Source organism: Juglans regia, chromosome 12 (genome assembly GCF_001411555.2).
Source record: "Juglans regia cultivar Chandler chromosome 12, Walnut 2.0, whole genome shotgun sequence".
Lineage (NCBI taxonomy): Eukaryota > Viridiplantae > Streptophyta > Magnoliopsida > Fagales > Juglandaceae > Juglans > Juglans regia.
The window spans coordinates 19,376,940-19,396,120 of record NC_049912.1 but is presented as its reverse complement, the minus strand read 5'-3'; the positions used below and the strand labels follow the sequence as shown (position 1 = coordinate 19,396,120).

The 19,181-nt window shown below is 38.6% G+C and overlaps 1 protein-coding gene across 4 annotated transcripts; it reads right to left on the bottom strand.

Annotated features, from left to right (window-relative positions):
- Positions 1 to 296: 296 nt before the first annotated feature.
- On the bottom strand, positions 297 to 19,176 carry LOC108994783 (flowering time control protein FCA-like). 4 transcript variants are annotated; one of them, XM_018970128.2, is made up of 19 exons: positions 18,576 to 19,176; positions 14,644 to 14,714; positions 14,460 to 14,538; positions 9,915 to 9,997; positions 9,784 to 9,835; positions 6,208 to 6,275; positions 5,908 to 5,974; positions 5,453 to 5,532; positions 5,299 to 5,363; positions 5,066 to 5,125; positions 4,636 to 4,798; positions 3,771 to 3,842; positions 3,106 to 3,684; positions 2,449 to 2,655; positions 2,161 to 2,370; positions 2,049 to 2,087; positions 1,699 to 1,764; positions 1,579 to 1,624; positions 297 to 625 (listed from the first exon to the last, which is right to left on the bottom strand). In XM_018970128.2, the coding sequence occupies exons 1-19, from the start codon at positions 18,715 to 18,717 to the stop codon at positions 618 to 620; spliced, it is 2,157 nt and encodes a 718-aa protein (XP_018825673.1). In that variant the 5' UTR covers positions 18,718 to 19,176; the 3' UTR covers positions 297 to 617. The 4 variants fall into 4 exon arrangements, with proteins under 4 accessions (XP_018825673.1, XP_018825672.1, XP_018825674.1 ...); XM_018970127.2 differs by having other exon boundaries at positions 1,579 to 1,615; positions 3,771 to 3,854; positions 18,576 to 18,823; XM_018970129.2 differs by having other exon boundaries at positions 1,699 to 1,740; positions 3,771 to 3,854; positions 18,576 to 18,823.
- Positions 19,177 to 19,181: the final 5 nt, after the last annotated feature.

Here is a 19,181-nt window from a genome sequence, read left to right as displayed (position 1 = left end):
TTTCATCCAACCAGGTTATTGTTAGTGGCCACTAGCAGATGCGTGAAATGGTCGAAACTTAAGCAGAGTATCGATTTGTGTTCACCAAGATTCGAGAAGCTTAGGGGGTATAAGCCGAGCGTTTAAAAAATACTAATGCAGTTAAATGTTTATCATAGTTGTTTATGGAAATATTAATGAATTAGACCATTACTAATGTTTCATTTCCTCTATATATCAAACCTAATGCACGTTACTTGCCGCCGCAATAAACTCTATGGTCGGGTTCACAGATATTGTGAACATTATAAACAAGATGATGCAAAATCGAAAGCTGATAATGGCGATGAATTATGTTACACAAAAATAACATTATAATACTCAGTCAAGGCGAGTCATTGCTCCCATTGACTAATGGCACACAGGCTTCTAATTCACTGAGCCACTTCCTGTGAGACATTAAAACCTCACAACAAAGGATAGAAAACTGAAGGCTCAAATAGCATTAAACAATCCATTTAGCATTTTAGCTTGGGAAAAGTTGCATGCCTTAACCTTTGAGCGAGTTTCACACAGATTCTTTAGCTCAGTATAGTCCCCCATGTGCCATCTTTACTTCTACTTTCTGCTCAGCCACTTCAAGTTCCTGAAGATGAAAATTTCAGAGTATGTCAGTTGACAGCATGAAAAGCAATACAGCATAAAGAACGTACAGTGCATATGAGATAATGTAGTCTGTTCAGAAGTAAAGAATATAGAGGGTAAAATTTGCCTAAACAAAATAAAACTAACCATAGATTATCCTAAAGAACATCTCACCTATCATTTTCACAACTCCCCCCCCCCCCCCAAAAAAAAAAAAAAACTCTAGGGGTTGGCTCAAATGGTAAAGGCTTTGGTCTTGGTGGTATGCTCCCTCCAAGTCCAAGGTTTGAATCCTCTTGGATGCAAACAATTTCTAGGGAGCCATCGGACTTGGAGAACTTCCCCAAGGTGCAAAAACTCATTGCCAAGGGCTTGTGCACCCCCGAGATTAATCGGGACTTTGTTCTTGGACACCCAATGCCAATCAAAAAAACAACCAACCTCCTCCCCCCCCCCCCCCCAAAAAAAAAAAAAAAAAACCTACCGTACTTTTTTGGTTCAACAAAGCCATATGCAACTATAATCACATTTGGATGGGAAATGTAGTAATCCAGTAGAGTGTCTCCCCTCTTCTATCCAGAAAAGAAAGAAGACTGAAAGAGTGAAGTTCCTCTTTCCTCCTCTCTATCTTGCTGGGGAGAGATGGCTTCAAAAATTTCTCAATTGTTCACTGGCACCGAATGTCTAAGAACAGTGGCCCGACTAATCTCGAGGGTGCACTGGCCTTGCAAGGAGTTTCCCGCAAGTGCACCTAGGACATTCAAGGGGAAAATCCCTCAGTGGAAAGGCCCCTACAAATTGTTTGCACCCAAAGAGGATTCAAACCTTAGACCTTGGAGGGAGCATACTATCAAGACCAAAGCCTTTACCACTTGAGCAACCCCTATGGGTTACACTTCTTTATTTTGATGAGCAAAGTAATAATATCAGTCATTTAACGGAAATAATTAGAACCTGCTGGCTTATTCTTCCACATCCACTCCTGAGAAGCCTGAAGGCCCTACAGCAGATGCAGAAAATTAGAATTAAGACCATGGAGAGAAATCCGAGCACATCAAGGCATCAACTTGATACCTGTTGGAAGCGTGTAGGGTCACTCACTGAACCAGCTACAACCTGTAATTGTGTATAACCAGGATCCTGTAAGCCAAAAGATTGCAAATTACATGACCAACCCATACATAACCAAATACACAAAGCTGAATGCATAATTAGTCTATCAAATCAAGAACTTTATATAAATTGCTGACCTATGTCCTAAAACAAATGATTAAAGTATAAACTAAAATTCGTACAAACTCCATTCAAAAAATAGTGCAAGACGCCAAAACAATCATTTTCAGTATAATATAAGCTTTTTGCAAAGTCCAGGACCACATGAGGCATTTGACAGGGAGTAGTCTTTCAGCAACCATGAAATTTACCTGAATATTTTGGTGACCTGTAACTCCAGAAGCCTGGTACTGGAATTCCAAATTATTCAATTAGCAAAAACGTAACTAATAACATAGAAGTAGCTAGGTTAGAGACACTGACCAATGATGACAAAGTAGGCTGCTGTAACTGCTGCTGCTGCTGCTGCTGGTGGAGCTGTGTTTGAAGCTGAGCCTGCATCTGCAACTGCTGAGTTTGTCGAACTTGCTGGGCAGATGGAACATGAGGGATAGACTGGGCTTGAGGCTGCTGAACTTGTGGTTTTTGATGATGCTTCTGTTCTAATAATGCCAACTCTTCAGGTTTCTCCCACTACAGGTCCATTTAAGCAAACCTTACATAAATTGTAGACAAATCCCAACAATAAGGCAAGTCTGATAAAATTCTCACCCGGCTTTCACCAGTTACACCATTATGATAGTACTTGTATCCATCAGGAGAGGTGTGCTCTGTCCAGTTACTTTTTACAGGAGCCACAGCCTGGGTAAGTAAAGGTACGGCAGGAGCAGCAGATTTGGATGAAGGCACATCAGTAGCTGGTGCAGTGGTAGCAAGGGTACTGGCAACTATCTGTGGTACAATCCCAGCCCATTGAGTCTGCAGCAACAAATGACATTCTCAGCATATAATCTTTAAAAGTTTGATATAAAAAATAAACCGAAGGAACATTGCAAAAATAAATTTCTGCAAACAAAAACAGTTCAAAACTGCCAAAAATGACGGAGAAATGTATCCTGACTTCAGAAGCAGATAAGTCAGATGTTTATGAGTTGACAGACAAGTCAAGGACCCAGATCCATTAATGTGGTCACATTCTCAGAATACATCCCATCAATGGAAATATGAATAAATACCATCTTTCACATCCCAAGTTTTCATATATATAACAAATTATTTAGGGCAATCAGGTTATCGTTTAAGAAGTACTTAGGTGAGATCATCAAATGGTGGCTCCAACTCTTAACGCCATGACAGCATATGTTATAGACATTATGACAACAGATATTCCAGCATCCTAACCAACGCACACCCTCGAATCCTGAATACCTGCTGTTTAATTGCCTGAGAACTCTGCAGTGACGTTAAACCTTGATTTGATGGCTGCATCAGCTGCAACTGTTGTTGCAGTTGGGAGAATGCTTGCTGAGATGACTGAAAGCTTGCCTGCAGACTTTGTGTCTGTTGTGACAGCATCTGAGCTAATTGAGAAGGCGGCTGCTGAAGAGGTGGTTGCTGTGACACAGAAGCAGGAGGCCGCAATAGGTTGGGAACGATAGATACAGAATGGGGTTTTAGGTTAATATCCAGAGGCGTTGGTAGGACTGCAGCAGATGAAGCAGTCTGGTGAACCTGAGGTTGAGAAACAGACAGCTGTCCACCCAAACCAAGCAACTGTTGAGATGGTAGTGCTTGACTAAAGGGTGTTTGACCAGCAGAATGAGGAAGCTGTGGGTGACCAAGCTGCTGTAATGGTGCACGGGGCATCTGCATTTGTGCGTAGGATGCTGAAGTCTGAGGGTGAGATTGAATGGAAGGTGGCAAGTGCTGAGGCGACTGAACAGGCTTCTGGAATGGTGATATTTGCTGGCTGATAGGTTGAAGTTGTGGCGTTGACTGGTTAAAACTCTGAAAACAACTTGGGACCAAATTACTAACTTGTTTTGGAAGTACTAGGTACAAATTGAAGAAATCAAGAATCAATCTCCATTTACCTGTTGCGATGTAACTGCCTGTCTCAAATGGGAACTATCAGCAACGCCATCAATGCCACTCAAAGGACCAGCCTGGAATTTTTCCTAGATTTGTAAGGAAAATAAGTTTGAACCATAAAAAATAATACAAAACAATTAAACACCATGAGAATCTTGCAAACACAACATGAAAATACAATCAATAATCTATCCAACCAGGGGAATCTATTATGTAATTAAAAACCACAGATAAGCTTCAGATTAACCGTTGAAAGAGACATCAAAACTAAATACGCATAACACAAGTCTTCAGATAACACTTGCAGCATAGGTAATTATGATTCTCAAATTTGGACATTGAACTCATTCAAAGCCACTTGGGAGAACAAAAAGAAAACTAAAATGTAGTAACATACCGGCCAAGCACACAACTTCTACTCTGATCCCAACATTTTGGGAGTATAGCTCATGCCTAAATGCAGTGAGGCAAAAAATCATATCCTACTTCAACTACAGACAGTCAGCAAAACATACAGACCATAACTCAGAAAAGGGGCCTCTGAGCATATATACTACTAAATTCATATTTCAGAGCAACTGGTAATGGAAGAGATAAGAGAGCAGGTGGGACAACATTTTGTAGTGACTTTCTTTGGAAACCAACAAAACTTGATTAGTCACCAAAAATCAGATGATCATCCATCCCAGTACCACTTACAGTCAGAAGAAAAGCATTACTTCAAAAAGAACCAATCTGAATCAGCAGTCATCATTAGAACATTGACCTCCGTTATATATTTTGAATCAAGCATGTTACCATTAAAAATAAGTTTAGTTAAAAAACGTACAGATTAATACATAGCAGAATATTCAAATTTGTTCGTACCGGATTCAAAGGCACTGCCATGTCACTAGACCTAGGAAACAACTGGCCCCCAAAGCCACGAATATCTGCATTAGAGGGTGGCCTTAAATTAGGTGGACTGATTGGATGCCAAGCATTGGGTGGAATTCTATCACCCATAGGGTCACCAAAATTCTTTCCTGCTCTGCAAAGGGCAAGAAAATAGAATTTTTTCTGAGTAATAGAAAACTTTATTGAAGAAAACATAATGCATAACCCAAGTACAGGATATACACGAGAAACTCCTAATATAAATACAATAAGATACAAGGAAATCATGAAAGCTCGTCCCCTTAAATCTAGCATCAAAATTGAAGTGTGCAGAGATAAATAGAATGATCAGGGTAAAGAGGAAGCAACAAGGAATCAATTCCCATGGACCATGGAGAAGGGTTGGGGGGGATTAAAATACCTAGCCCCTGGTGGCTGAAAACGAGGACCTACACCTGGACCTCCAAATGCAGGACCACCCCTGAAAAAGAGAAAAAAGTCAAAAACTGCAACAAGAGGATTACTCGAGAGTTACTCTAAGCAGATGCTGAACTTTAACACTGACAGGTCCCACCAATGCACCCCCCCACCCCCGAAAAAAAAAATCATAATTGCACATAGAAGACTGGAGACAATGTTTTAGGACGTCAAAACCTTGAATCTCCAGGCCTGGGTCTCTTAGGATCAGCAAATCGGACCGTCAATGGTTGATCACAACCCTAAAAACCAGACAAAAGATAGTATATAAATACCCTTGAACAATATAATCCTTAAAAGAATATTGCAAGAAAAGGAAAAAAACACTAACTCTCATTGTATAGATTCCATTAAGAGCATTTATTGCTGCCACTGCCATGTCTCTGTGAGAGTATTTAACAAAACCACATCCTTCAAAATAAAATACAGTAGATCAAAAAAAATGAATACAAAAACATCACTCACAAATACATGACAAGCATAAATGACTAAAATCAGTTCTTCAAAAGTACATGAAATAGAATATAATGGTACCAACCATACTTATCAATCATGCCTGCAGATTTTTTAATCTAATTCCTACAATCAATCAAAAACTAAAACATTTGGCACATGCTTTTAACAAGCATTTAAAATTATCTAATTTAATTAAATTTAATCCAAGTTAATAATAAAGGAAATTATAATATCGCCAAAAGAAGCAAGTCGGACAGCCTTCAGCAAATCCTACAGTTCCGATCATACTTTTTTTTTTGCTACAAGAGCAACTAAGATGAGAGGACACACCACGACTCTGCTTCATATTATCACGCATGAGGTAAACATCTTCTACTCTGCCATACTTGGAAAAAATCTGACAAGGTAAACATCAATCATTAACTTGCACTACATTAACTTAAAGAGGATAAAACAAGTACACATGGTGCTCAAAAGACTTGGAAGGCAAAAGAGAGTTTTTTTTTTCTTTGTGTGTGTCACACTCAGAAAGAATTCTTTTTTTTTTTTATAATTTCATACTGAGAAAGAAATTATGCACAGGAAGTACTGATATTAGAAAAGGACAGCTCAACTATTTGATCAACATACTTCCTCAACTTCCTTTTCCGTAGCATGTTTGTTCAGTGAGCCGACAAACAATTTGTACTCAACGGCACCTACCATTAAAAGTAACAAAGTCAGCAATGAAAGATTTTGATGGTTTTCAGACAAAATTTTGCTTAAATTAAAGAAGTTAAGGACAAAGTTTTCCCCTTATATCTAGTTTATACTTCAGTCTTATGGTAAAAATTGGAGGGAAAGGACCATGAACAGGAGGGATTATGTTTGGGAAGAACGGCCAGGAAGGAAAACTTGCACTTCAATATTTAATGTTTGTGAGGTATTAATTGTATCTAATCATCTCATTTCAGTACCAGACCAAATCACAAACAGTGATACAATTGACCATTTGAGGTACTAGTTACTAGGTGGCTCCACCAAGTTCCATATATATCATGTCAGTACAAGCCCAAATGACCATTTGAGGTAATTTTTACTAGGTAGCTCAACAAAAATGGGATTTAGTTGGAACTCTCTAAGAAATAAATATGATGCATACTAACATGTATGAGAATATTACTTTCTTCTTTCCTGATAATAAATAAATAAATAAAAAAGAACATGTATGAGAATGGTCTGAGCACGTGGATGTTCTATCCATGTTGAAAACCTTGTTTCTATGACTGTTAAAATGCTATTGGAAGACCTCTCTAAGCTTCTTCCAGATTTGACCCATTCTATCATAAAGCCAACGCATTCTAAGACAAATAAGTGACAAAATAATAGTAATAATAATCAACAACAACAACAACAACAACAACATAATAATAATAATAATATCAATATTGACATTTTATAAGATAAGATTTTATAAATAACTAAAGAGGGTGAAACCCCGATACGCATACAAGAGATCCACCTAACTAGCAAAGGGAAAAGAAGAATGATACATACAGTCGTAGAATGTGCAAACGCCACGCAATCGTTTTGAAAAAAAAGTGGGGTCCACTATTAAAAAATTAGTTTTTTTTTCATGTGCGTACCATATTTATTCACTTTTTCCAAAGGGATTACGCGTCGCTAGCGCATTTCACGATTACAAATATCATTTCTCAAGAGAAAATATAATAGTAATAACAACAACAACAAAAAAAATAATAATAGGACCTCTAAAAACTAAAATCTCCTTAACAACGACTGGTGTACTGATACTTTGTCACTGTTGACCCATGCCCCAGATGATGTTCTTTTTATTTCCATCATTACCTACTCCTAAAATATTTCACTTTGTCCTTATAGCAAATGAGTGTTTGGATAGCAGAATCAAGTCGGGTGAACCAGGTATCTTATGCAAACTAGATATGGAGAAGGCCTATGATCATGTTAACTGGAACTTCTTGCTCTATATGTTGAATAGATGTGGGTTTGGGGAAAGATGGAGGATGTGGATGAAGCATTGCGTGTCAACGGCCCGTTTCTCGGTATTGGTAAATGGTGAACCTGTGGGATTCTTCAATAGCTCGAGGGGACTAAGACAAGGGGATCCATTATCACCCCTTTTATTTGTTCTCATCATGGAGGCTCTAAATAAAATGGTGTCGGCTGCGGTAGATGGGGGATTTTTTTCAGGATTTTCTGTGGGTGATAACAATCATGGGTCCATCATTATTTCACATCTTTTGTTTGCGGATGACACATTGCTGTTTTGTGAGGCAGATGTAGATCATGTTCAAGCTTTGAAGGCTATCTTACTTTGTTTTGAAGCGGTATCAGGGTTGAAGATTAACCTTGCTAAGACGGAGATGGTTGCGGTGGGAGATGTTGGTAACATTAGGGGGTTGGCGAACATTTTGGGATGTGTGGTTTCTTCGTTGCCATTGAGGTATCTCGGTCTCCCGTTGGGGGCTCCTTTTAAGGCTAAAACAATTTGGGAGGAGGTGGTGGAGAAAATAGAGCGTAGGTTGGCTGGGTGGAAAAGATTGTATTTAACCAAAGGCGGGCGTATCACTCTTATCAAGAGTACTCTATCTAATCTTCCCACATACTTTTTGTCTCTTTTTCCTCTCCCCATCAGCATTGCAAATAGAATAGAGAAACTTCATCGGGACTTCTTGTGGGGCGGAATAGGAGACGAGTTTAAATTTCATTTAGTAGGATGGGATAAGGTGTGTACCCCTTTGAGAGATGGAGGATTGGGCGTTCGGAATATGAGGGCTTTTAATAAGGCTCTAATGGGCAAATGGTTGTGGCGTTATAATAAGGAGAGGGAAGCTTTGTGGAAAGGGGTGATAGACATGAAGTATGGAAGTACTCGGGGGGGGTGGTGCTCTAGAGAGGGGAGGGGGGCATATGGTGTGGGGCTATGGAAGTTCATACGGAAAGGTTGGTGCTCCTTTGTTCGTCATACTCGGCTATGTTTGGGGAATGGCAATCGGATTAGCTTTTGGCATGATGTGTGGATGGGAGACACGGCATTGAAGGAGGCTTATCCCCCTATTTTCAGAATTACAAGGGACAAAGAAGCTATGGTGGCTGACTTGAGGGTTATTACTAATGGCATACAAGAATGGAACATTAGCCTTACTCGTGATACTCATGATTGGGAAGTGGCGGAGCTGGTGGAGTTTCTTAACTTGCTGTATACTGCTGATATGGCTGTCACAAATGAAGATGAGATGGTATGGAGACCTTCTAGGAAAGGGATTTTTTCTGTACGCTCCTATTATGAATCTTCTACCATACAACAGAGGCAGATTTTTCCTTGGAAGAACATTTGGAGGAGTAAGGCACCTACAAAGGTGGCTTTCTTTGTCTGGACAGCAGCTTTAGGGAAGATTCTGACTATTGACAATCTTAGAAGACGGGGTTTAATTATTACAGATTGGTGTTGTATGTGTCGAAATAGTGGTGAATCAGTGGACCATCTACTCTTACATTGTGAGTTTGCAAGAGAAGTTTGGAATTATTTCTTTTGTAGAATGGGTATTGCATGGGTAATGCCGGGAAGAGTGGTGGAACTACTAGCAAGTTGGAGAGGGATTACTGGGACACCACAGATAGCAGCAATGTGGAAGATGGCTCCTTTATGTATTCTTTGGTGCATTTGGTGTGAAAGAAATGATAGACTTTTTGAGGATCATGAACGTTCCTCAGAAGAATTTAGGATTTTTTTGTGGAAGACTCTTTTTATGTGGGCCATTGCTTTAGACTTGCATGGTCTCAGCTTCCATGATTTTCTTGTAACTGTTTTAGTTCCTAATTAGGTGTATTCACATGTATACCTCCAGTGTACCGGGGATATGCCTACTCTTTGATAAATAAAATACCTTATTACTTATCAAAAAAAATATTTCACTTTTCACTTTTATGTTCTACCCTTTCTACACTCTCAAAGAATCTTCTATCACAATACAAACTGTCCAACAACTTTTTCCCATAAGGGGACATGAGTTTTTCTTTAGAGAAAAAAAATTAAAGAAGTAACAGACTGGGTTTCTTACAAGACATCATATAAATGTCCAGTATTATTTTATATAGCTTGTAATATTATCACATGAATTGCAAACATGTAATATCATGAAAAAATTTCTAAACTAATATATTCTCAAATTTATGGATAATTACCGAGGCGTTCTCGTTCTCCATCAGCATATCTGACTTGTATAGGACCCACTCCCTGGAGAACATGAGTGCATGAATCTAGCATAAAATTAGTTTGCCTAAAAGATTGAAAACAATTCCAGCATGAAACTCACCCCGGGAAGAGTATGTTGATTGTGCAATGCTCTTATGGCCCTATCAGCTTCTTCTGAGGTGGCATATTTTATAAAACAACAGCCTGCATAAGCAGAGAGTTTTTACCCTAGTTCCATTACAACACATACAACAAATTTGAGCATAAATATCCACTCTGAAAAGAGCAATAATATCAATTCCTTAAGTTTAAAGCATAAGCCTCTGGTAGAGGAAACAATGTCACCAGAAGAAACCAAAAATACATGGTTCGATGACTACAGAATAGACCAAATGTATCAATAATTGAGATTAATCTTTGCTACACACAGCATGGCTTTCCAAGGTAGCTATATATTAAATTTAAATTCAACTAGTTGTTCACAAAAATACTAAGAAAACAAAATATTATAATTCAGATACTTCCCAAAAATACATAATTATAAAAACCCACAAGCTGGAAGTCAAATATTAAGAACTCAACACACTATTGAAAGTTAAAAATAAATCTGAACTCCATGGTACAGGTCCAATATTGTCTATTTTGAGCACACATCTGGAAAACCAGAAGAGCGGTAAGAGTCTATTAGAATACTCGTTGTAAGGATTTATGTGCAACCACAGATCCAATATTAGAATACTCGTTGTAAGGTACAGGTCCAATATTGTCTATTTTCAGCACACATCTGGAAAACCAGAAGAGAGATAAGAGTCTATTAGAATACTCGTTGTAAGGATTTATGTGCAACCACAGAGATTGGCCACCCATGCCAAATATTATCCTTGTCCCGAACAAAAGCAGAAAATGGATTAAACCTCATCCCAATTGCATATATATTATGTCCAATACTCTTCTTTGGTTCCTTTCTTTCAATGGCAGACAGCAGTGAAGCAAAGAAGCAATGCAGTGGCTCCTGGCAATAAGCCCAGCAGATTATCCATGTTTCCGAGATGCTATTACCGTGGCTACACAGCATTAAGCCTCATTAAGCATCTTCATAAAATCTAAAGGTGTAAATGATTTCCAATGTACAAGGGTTTCCAAGGTTTTGGCTCAAGTCTTGCAACGAAAGGCATCAATCAAAGAAACAACTTCAATCTGAATTATATAGTCGTCTTAGTGAAATTGTTGATTCGCCCACAGATATATAATAAGAAACCTAGGGGAAATTAGTTGCATAAATAAGAAACACATTAAACAAGGTTCCAGTCTCCATAGCGAGCATAGATTTACCACGACTAAGGAACTTGATCGAAATTAAAAGTTCCTTGGAGCCGAAAAGTTCAACTACCATACTCTGGTTGTAACTTAGTAACATCACATATGTTCATATCCGTCAAAACAATACATGTATATCAGCAACACACATAGGGTGTAAGAATATAAAATCCCAACATTCATACAAGCCATAATAACAGAAGCGAACTCTGGGAGAAGATTGCCATTTACTAATAGTTTTACCCATAACAACTTGCACTCGAGCCAAATTACATTCTGTAGCTCCACCATGCTAACATCTAAAAAAAAATCAACAACTCGACAAAATTTTATTGCTGAACTCAACCCATAAGCGTGAGTGCTCACATCCATTTGTTTAGGTCAATGGGCAAAGCGTAAAGAGTACAAAAAAGGACAGCCCATATCCATTTACCAAAAAACAGTTTAAATGGCTATCATCAGTAAGAGAGAAAATGAATCAAACAAAGCACCTCCAATATGATAAGTTTCACTGAAAAAAGTCAATAACCATTTGGGAACATGATGACGACAAGCACATAAAAAAACACATGGGCACATAAAAAAGTCAATATCTGTCAACGGAGCATATGGGCAATATGTAACTGTATTATGCAGTAACCGCATAACCAAACACATAAAAAAAATCATTCCCAACAGTACAATCATTTCACAAGCACCAGCGTTTTAAAAAGGATGTCAGATGCAAACATCTTTAGAAGATTTCCCCATCAAGAAACTACTTAAAAATTAGCCAAGTCAGCCGTTGGAATTTGGAATCTGAAACTTAAACAAAAACCACATCCTGATTGTATCACTGGCTTACCTCTTGGTTAAGCCAATAATGCCCCTTCAATGCCATTACCTTATCAAGTCTAAGATATCTACTCAATGGACAATACATACACACACAAGGTATCTATTACAGAACTAAAAAGACACAAAATTATCATTATCATAGCCACAGAAAGAATTGGCTAATGCTCTACCACCACGCATAATATGAGTGCAGTGCTATGCCATCAAGTGGAACATAGGCACCTATGCAGTATGCACCAAGAGAACTCCTAATAGACCCAACATATATCCACAATGCAAGAATTCTGACAATGAGACTACAGCGCTCAATGTGCAAATTAACAACCTATAGCCTCGCTTGAACAATATCATCGACCAAAAGGTTAGCATCCACAAACAGAAAATCTACAAATCTGTAAACTACTTGCACGCAATGACGCATATATAAGCCCCACATTTCACAACAAAAACACAAAATCCATGAAATCCCACACAAGAATATCCAAAAGCTTTAAGCTTATGGGATATTAATTGATGGTGTCAGGGTTCTCATTGAGACCCAATGTACAATGAAAACTCTGTCAGCAGTTGCACTACTCAAATAAGAGTGCTCCGAGAGATTAGTTCAGCCATTACATGATAGAGAAAACTCAACCCACATGCAACTAAAAACTGTGTTTGCTCTTGGGTCTCAAATAAAATCTCCCCCCTTCAAAAACTAAAAGAAAAATGAGTATTTGCCCTCAGATCTCAAAATAGAACCCCCTCCCCACAAATAAAATACAAGAAAGAAAAGAAAGAAACCCACAACACAAAAGTCCATGCAACACTTAATAACTCAAATCCTCAGCTGTACAAACAAGAAGCATATATAAATAACTTTCGTAGTAGTGAAGCACGCAAACTAACAAGCATTAGCAACCTCCAACAGATGGCCCGAGTTAACCACTCAATAAACAATCTGGACTGGTCTGAAAGAAATATCTAGGCCAAATGCCGTCTCACAAGAAAATTCTAGCAGAACCTCAGATCCTAATTATATGTAATAAAAGAACGTCCAAACACATTTTCTCCGGACTTGAACATACAGCACTACTGCTAAACACATCGCCGTGTACAGAAACCCAAGCATAACTTAATTTGCTAAATTCTTTGTTGTACAAACTACAAGCAAAACGCATCAAAACGGAAGAAAACTAATAGGAAACCTCACCAAAGAAAATCGTAGCAGAACCTCAGATTCTAATTACATAATAAAGAACCTCCAAGCACACTTTTCTTAGATTTGAACATACAGCATCACAGGTATGCGCATCTGCCATGTACAGAAACCCATGTATAACTTAATTTGTTAAATCCTCTGTTGTACAAACTAGAATCAAAAGACAAATAAATGGGAAAAAACTGAGGAAAACACACAATTCAAACCAAAATAAGTAAGATTCGGTATTACAATCGCACAAAAATCTAGAAGTATAAACAGCAGTGTCAAAGAAATGGTCCATGAATTTAACCACACAATTAACAATATGGACCATAAGTCAAAGCTGATCAATGAAAAAGGTTGTCCTGTAAATACGTAGCAGATGCCGCAGATCCTAATTATTATGAAGAGAAAAACACCCAAACACTTCTCTTCTAACTTTCTAACATACTACCATCACATACCTGCCATGTAAAACATGAAATGGGCTGCATTCTCCACATATTGCACTCATAAATGCAAACCCATGCTCAACAACAAAAAGAACCAAATAATAAGCTCTGAAATAAAAACATCTTAGGGCCATGTACCGATTACATACTTCGCATCATTCTCAAGCAGAAAAAGCAATAGAACCCAGTAACTTGAATAATATAAACAAAAGAGAAATGAAAAAACGGATAATCACGACAATAAAACATCTTTCAACATGCAACAGATCAGTAATTTAAATTTAGCTTTTGGGCAACACACTTGTAACCCACAGTCCATTAAATCTAATTACCATACATCTCTCAGAGATAATCTAACTTCACCCAGTCAATATGAAAAGTACTGATATAAGACATTCCAAGACACTTGAAATAAGAACTCCAGGTTCACCAAGATACGAAAAACCACACTCTTCAAATTACAATCTTATTAGTTCCATTCAAAAGCAATAATTCAAGGGTTTTATGTCAATCTCTGTACAATAGCTGCATTTCTAAACACCCTGACATAAACAAGCTACAGGTATGGCAATAGACACTCCCATTACAAATGATTTGTTGGGTATGACCCACACAATAGCAGCATCTATTTCTCTTCCAATATCCCAACTGCTTTACAAAAATTGGTTTTTAGAAGGTTTACACGTCTTGCCACCTTCTTGTTTGACAGGATGGACAGAAAAAAGGGTTGCAACCAAAACCAACAAGGCCGAAACTTGTTTCAAAATAAACTGAGACGGAAGATGAGCTTACACTTGCTCCCATCAGCCTCTCAGATGACCTGAAATAAGATAGGTATGGATAATAATTATTTATCCAAAATGATATTCACACATACCTTGTTGCAGTCCTGTTCTCTTATCTTTGATCAGAGCAACCTCTACAACATTTCCATGTACTTCAAACAAAGGACGAATCTGACATCAAATACGCATGATATTAACAAGATAACTTAAAAATAAAATAATAATACGACAAAATTAGCTTAAGACATAGTTTTACAAATGAATTAATTGACTTACATCTTCCTCAGTGGCTGTCCTTGGAACAGATCCAACAAAAAGTTTGGCAAAACTGCCACCATCAAAATGCTCTGAAAAAGTAGACATGAGAAAATACATTGAAGCGGGCAAATAGGAAACACAGCGAGATGAATAAAGAAAAGGAAACTGGAACTGCTTTCAAAGCTGAATTTAACCACTTTCAGTAGGAAATATCACTGAATGTTTGGAATTTTTCAAACACTGGACCCTTGGAGTCACAAAGAAGTTATGAGATGAAGTGAATTGCCCATGACCATTCAGTGAAGTAAGATAGCTATGATACACTTAAAAACCCCACAAGTCCAGCTCTTTACATGGGATCACATCAATAACTAACCATATAACTAAAGCATGGTTCTTTTTTTTTTTTTTTGATAAATAAGAAGACATATGAACAAAATAGGCGAAGCCTATGTACACAGGACAATTTTATAAAGAGCGGTTCTTAATTATATAAGACAATAGTATGAGCAAATCTCTCTCAATGACTTGACTTTTCCCTCCTGATTCTCCCTCAATGCCTGTACTCCTCTCCTATTTCCGGCGCTTCTCGCCAGAAAGAATCCATTAATCACCGTTATTTTGTTATTTTCTTTATCATTTTTCATCATCTTTTATTCTCTTCATATTCCCTTCTTCTTTTCAATTTGTTGCGTTGTTTTTGGTTCTGGTTTCGGGCCTGGTTAAAAGCTCGAAACGGGTATGGAAGGCTAAAAAAAGTTTCGGTGTCTCGGGAGTTTCGGTTTTGGCTTCCTCTTCAAGCACGCTGGTGCTGGTACCTGCTCCGATGGTCTTGGAAGCGGCACAGACTATTTTGCCGGCCTCCAGTGACTCCTCTGGTGGTATGATGGAAATAGTATTGTCGCTGGAAGTAGAAGAGGGTGAAATAGTGCTATGGGACATTGAAAAGGAGGTGCTGAGTGGAGGGGAGTTTAACACATTCGTGTCTTTGGCTCCTTTGGCTAATTGTGTGCACCTATTGGACTCGGTTCCTTTGTCAATAAATCCTATTTTTCCAGTTGAGAATTTGTCGCATGCAAAGATAGTCGATAGCTCGATTTTGGCTGATTCTGGAAAACTACATCAGGAGGTTTCAAATGGAGAGGATTCGGTTGAGCCCAATTTACAATTGGAGATATATTAGGGGGAATGCTTTGATGAGGATGTGGATAGTCTGACTCCTCTTCCCGCCTTATACTTCAACCAGAATTGCCTCAGAATGGGTTTTAAAAAAGGTTGAAGAAGTACAGGCATGTGTGGGATATCTTGTGTTGGTTTTGAAGAGCAATTTAAGGCTCTTCTTGTTGCTATTGAAGCTGGTCGTTCCTCGACTTTGAAGTCAGCTTCTAAGAAGGAAAGGGAGTTAAAAAGATTAGAATGCTCCATTAATTATGATACAAAGGAAGGCAGTGTTGGGAGGGACAAATTGAAAGGGAGGGCATCTCATTTTTCCCATGAAGCCTTCTTGGAATGTGAGGGGGATCAATAATGTTAACAAGCGTATTTGTATAAGGTCTCTCCTTCATAGTTGGAAGATTGATATTGTTTGTTTTCAAGAAACGAAGCTGCGTTTTATTGATAGAAGTATTATCCATAGTTTGTGGGGGTGTTCTTTTGTGAGTTGGGCTTATTTGGCTTATTTGGGAGCTTCAGGTGGTGTTCTTTTGATGTGGGATAATAGAGTGGTGGAGTTAATGGAGGAGTGTATAGGGAATTTTACTGCAGCATGTTCTTTTAAAAATATTGATGGGTGGAAGTGGGCTTTTGCTGGAATTTATGGGCCAAATTTGGATAGGGATAGATATTTCTTGTGGGAGGAATTGGTTGGTTTGTATTATTTGTGGGATCTGCCTTTGCGTATGTGTGGGTAGGGGTGCAAATGGTTCAGTCCGGTCCGGTCCGGCAATGGACCGAATATTTTCAGTCCATCTTTTTTCCGGACCGGTCCGGTCGGTCTATTCGGTCCTATTAGTCCATTCGGTCCAGCCTAATTTTTTTTTCTTTTTTTTAAATAATTAATAAAAAAAATTATTTAAAATACTAAATTAAATTAAGTGACTTATTAATATGGATTATGTAACAAACTCAATAAAAAAAATATTTTATATAATCAATGATAATAAATTAGATGAAAACTATATTATTAATTTATATAATTACTATATGATTAACTAATTGATATTATATATTAGTTAATTAATAGAATATTAACAAGTGTTAATAACATATTTAAAATTTATATTGTTAATTGTACAATTATTATATATAAAAAAAAAAATTCATTTGGTCCGGTCTGGAAAGGACCGTGGACCGGTGTGCGGGGATTTCAACATAATTTGCTTCCCTAATGAGCGTTCAGTAGACACTAGTATGTCGACAGCTATGAAGGATTTTTTGGAGTTTATCTTTGATTTGAATCTTTTGGATCTTCCCCTTATAGGGGGGGGAGCATTCACTTGGTCCAACAGTAGGGGCTGGTTGAGACTAGATAGATTCATCGTATCTCCATCTTGGAAGATTCATTTCCCTTAGTTATGTCAAAAGAGAATGTCTCATGTTTGTTCAGATCACTTCCTTATTCTGCTAAATTATGGTGGTATAAATGCGGGTCGCCGGTATTTTAAGTTTGAAAATATATGGCTTGGAGCTGATGGGTTTGTGGATAGGGTTAGGAGCTGGTAGACTTCTTATCAGTTTACAGGAACTCCTATTTTTATTCTTGCAGGTAAGCTTAAAGCCTTGAAGTATGATTTAAAGAAGTGGAATGCTGAAGTTTTTGGGAATATTGATAATCAAAAAAATTCCCTTTTGGAGGAGTTGCATGCTCTGGAGGATGGGGAGGAGATAGTAAAAATCTCTCAGTACGGTTTTATTTTAAGGTGTTGACTATTCAGCATTGTTCTCCTTTTCCTTGGAAGCGTATTTGGATGTCTCATGTGCTTTCCAAAGTCGCTTTTTTCATATAGACAGCATCACTTGGAAACATTTTGACAATCGATAATTTGAGAAAGCGTGGTTTTGTTGTTATGGATTAGTGTTTCATGTGTAAGAAACATGGCAAATCTATGGATCATTTACTTCTGCAGTGTAAGGTGGCAAAAGCATTGTGGGGTGGTGCTTTCAGTAGAGTTGGGCTGGTTTGGATGATGCCTATGAAAGTAGTGGATTTACTTGCATGCTGGATGGGGTTTCAAAGTTCTCCTCAAGTGGCTATGTGGAAGATAGTTCCTTTGTGTCTCATGTGGTGTATTTGGTGGGAAAGGAAAGAGCGATGCGTTAATAATAAAGAGTGCACTATGGAGGAAATCTGGAATTTCGTTGTATTTTCTTTATTTCAATGGTTTTCTGCAATAGTGCTTAATGGAGCTTCAGCTCATGATTTTCTATTTTCATTTTCCTCTTTTTAGAATGTAGTTAGGTGTTTTCTTTTGTATACTTCATGTGTACATGAGTTTCGCCTATTACATTTGTTGAATAAAATTCTATCTTACTTATAAAAAAAAAGGTATTGTTGAGCAAAAAGGAGCCATCCAAGTACACCCGGTGTACACAGTAGATACACCTCCCTAGTGGCTCCAACCCTAATCTTCGAACTTAGTGTCTCCAACCGCCCATGCGCATTTACAACTCTAATGGGCAATCACTCCAGCTCACTCTACACACGTGAGTCCAAACAATCGTTATAGTCACGTGCATCTAGCGAGGCCCGTATCCACCAAGGAATCGGCAAGAGCAGATACCCAACACTAATTGGAAAAAAACCAATTCTTCAACAATTAAACAACAAGAACGTGTAGGAAGTAATGATCTAAACCAGCAACAAAGTAACGAACCATTCGTAGGCGCACGGAACAGAAGCAACATACAAAGCAAGAGTTATAAAGATACACTAAAACACAAGAGTCGAGAACCTGGTGACGAGCCTCCGCGGTCAGAGAAAGGGAACCCTCGCTTCTGACCCGAAAGCAGCGGAGCTTGATGATTATTTGCACCGAAACCTCCACCAGCGCCGCTCAGTGGCCTGAAACCTCCTCCTCCCCCAACGCCGTCCATGGGCCTAAATGGTCTTCCGCCGGGGGAGTGGCGGGGGGGGCTCTCAAAGGGCCGTAGATTGCCGCCGCGAAAGCTGTTGGGGCTGCGGCGGTTGTGATTGTTCAAGTTGTCGGGAGGCGCATCGGAGAAGCGAGAGGGGCCTCTAGTGTGACGGTAGGGGTGGGAGTCTTGGTGGTGGCTGTCGCTGTCGTAGCGGTCTCCCCGGTGCCTATCCAGCTTGACGAATTGAGTACGTAAACCCTAACCCTAGGATTTGAGAAGAGCGTGGACGTTGACGGGGAAGCGTGCAGTACTTCCCTGTGAGAAGCTCAGAGAGAGAGAGAGAGAGAGAGAGAGTTCCTACCCCTGGCTTGCGATTTGTGCAGGTGCGAGTTTCAAATTTCGCCGAATACGGAATAATACTTTCCCTTTTCTATGGGCTTTTATGTGCTCGTAAAGTCTACCGAGTTTTTCACTTTGCAGGC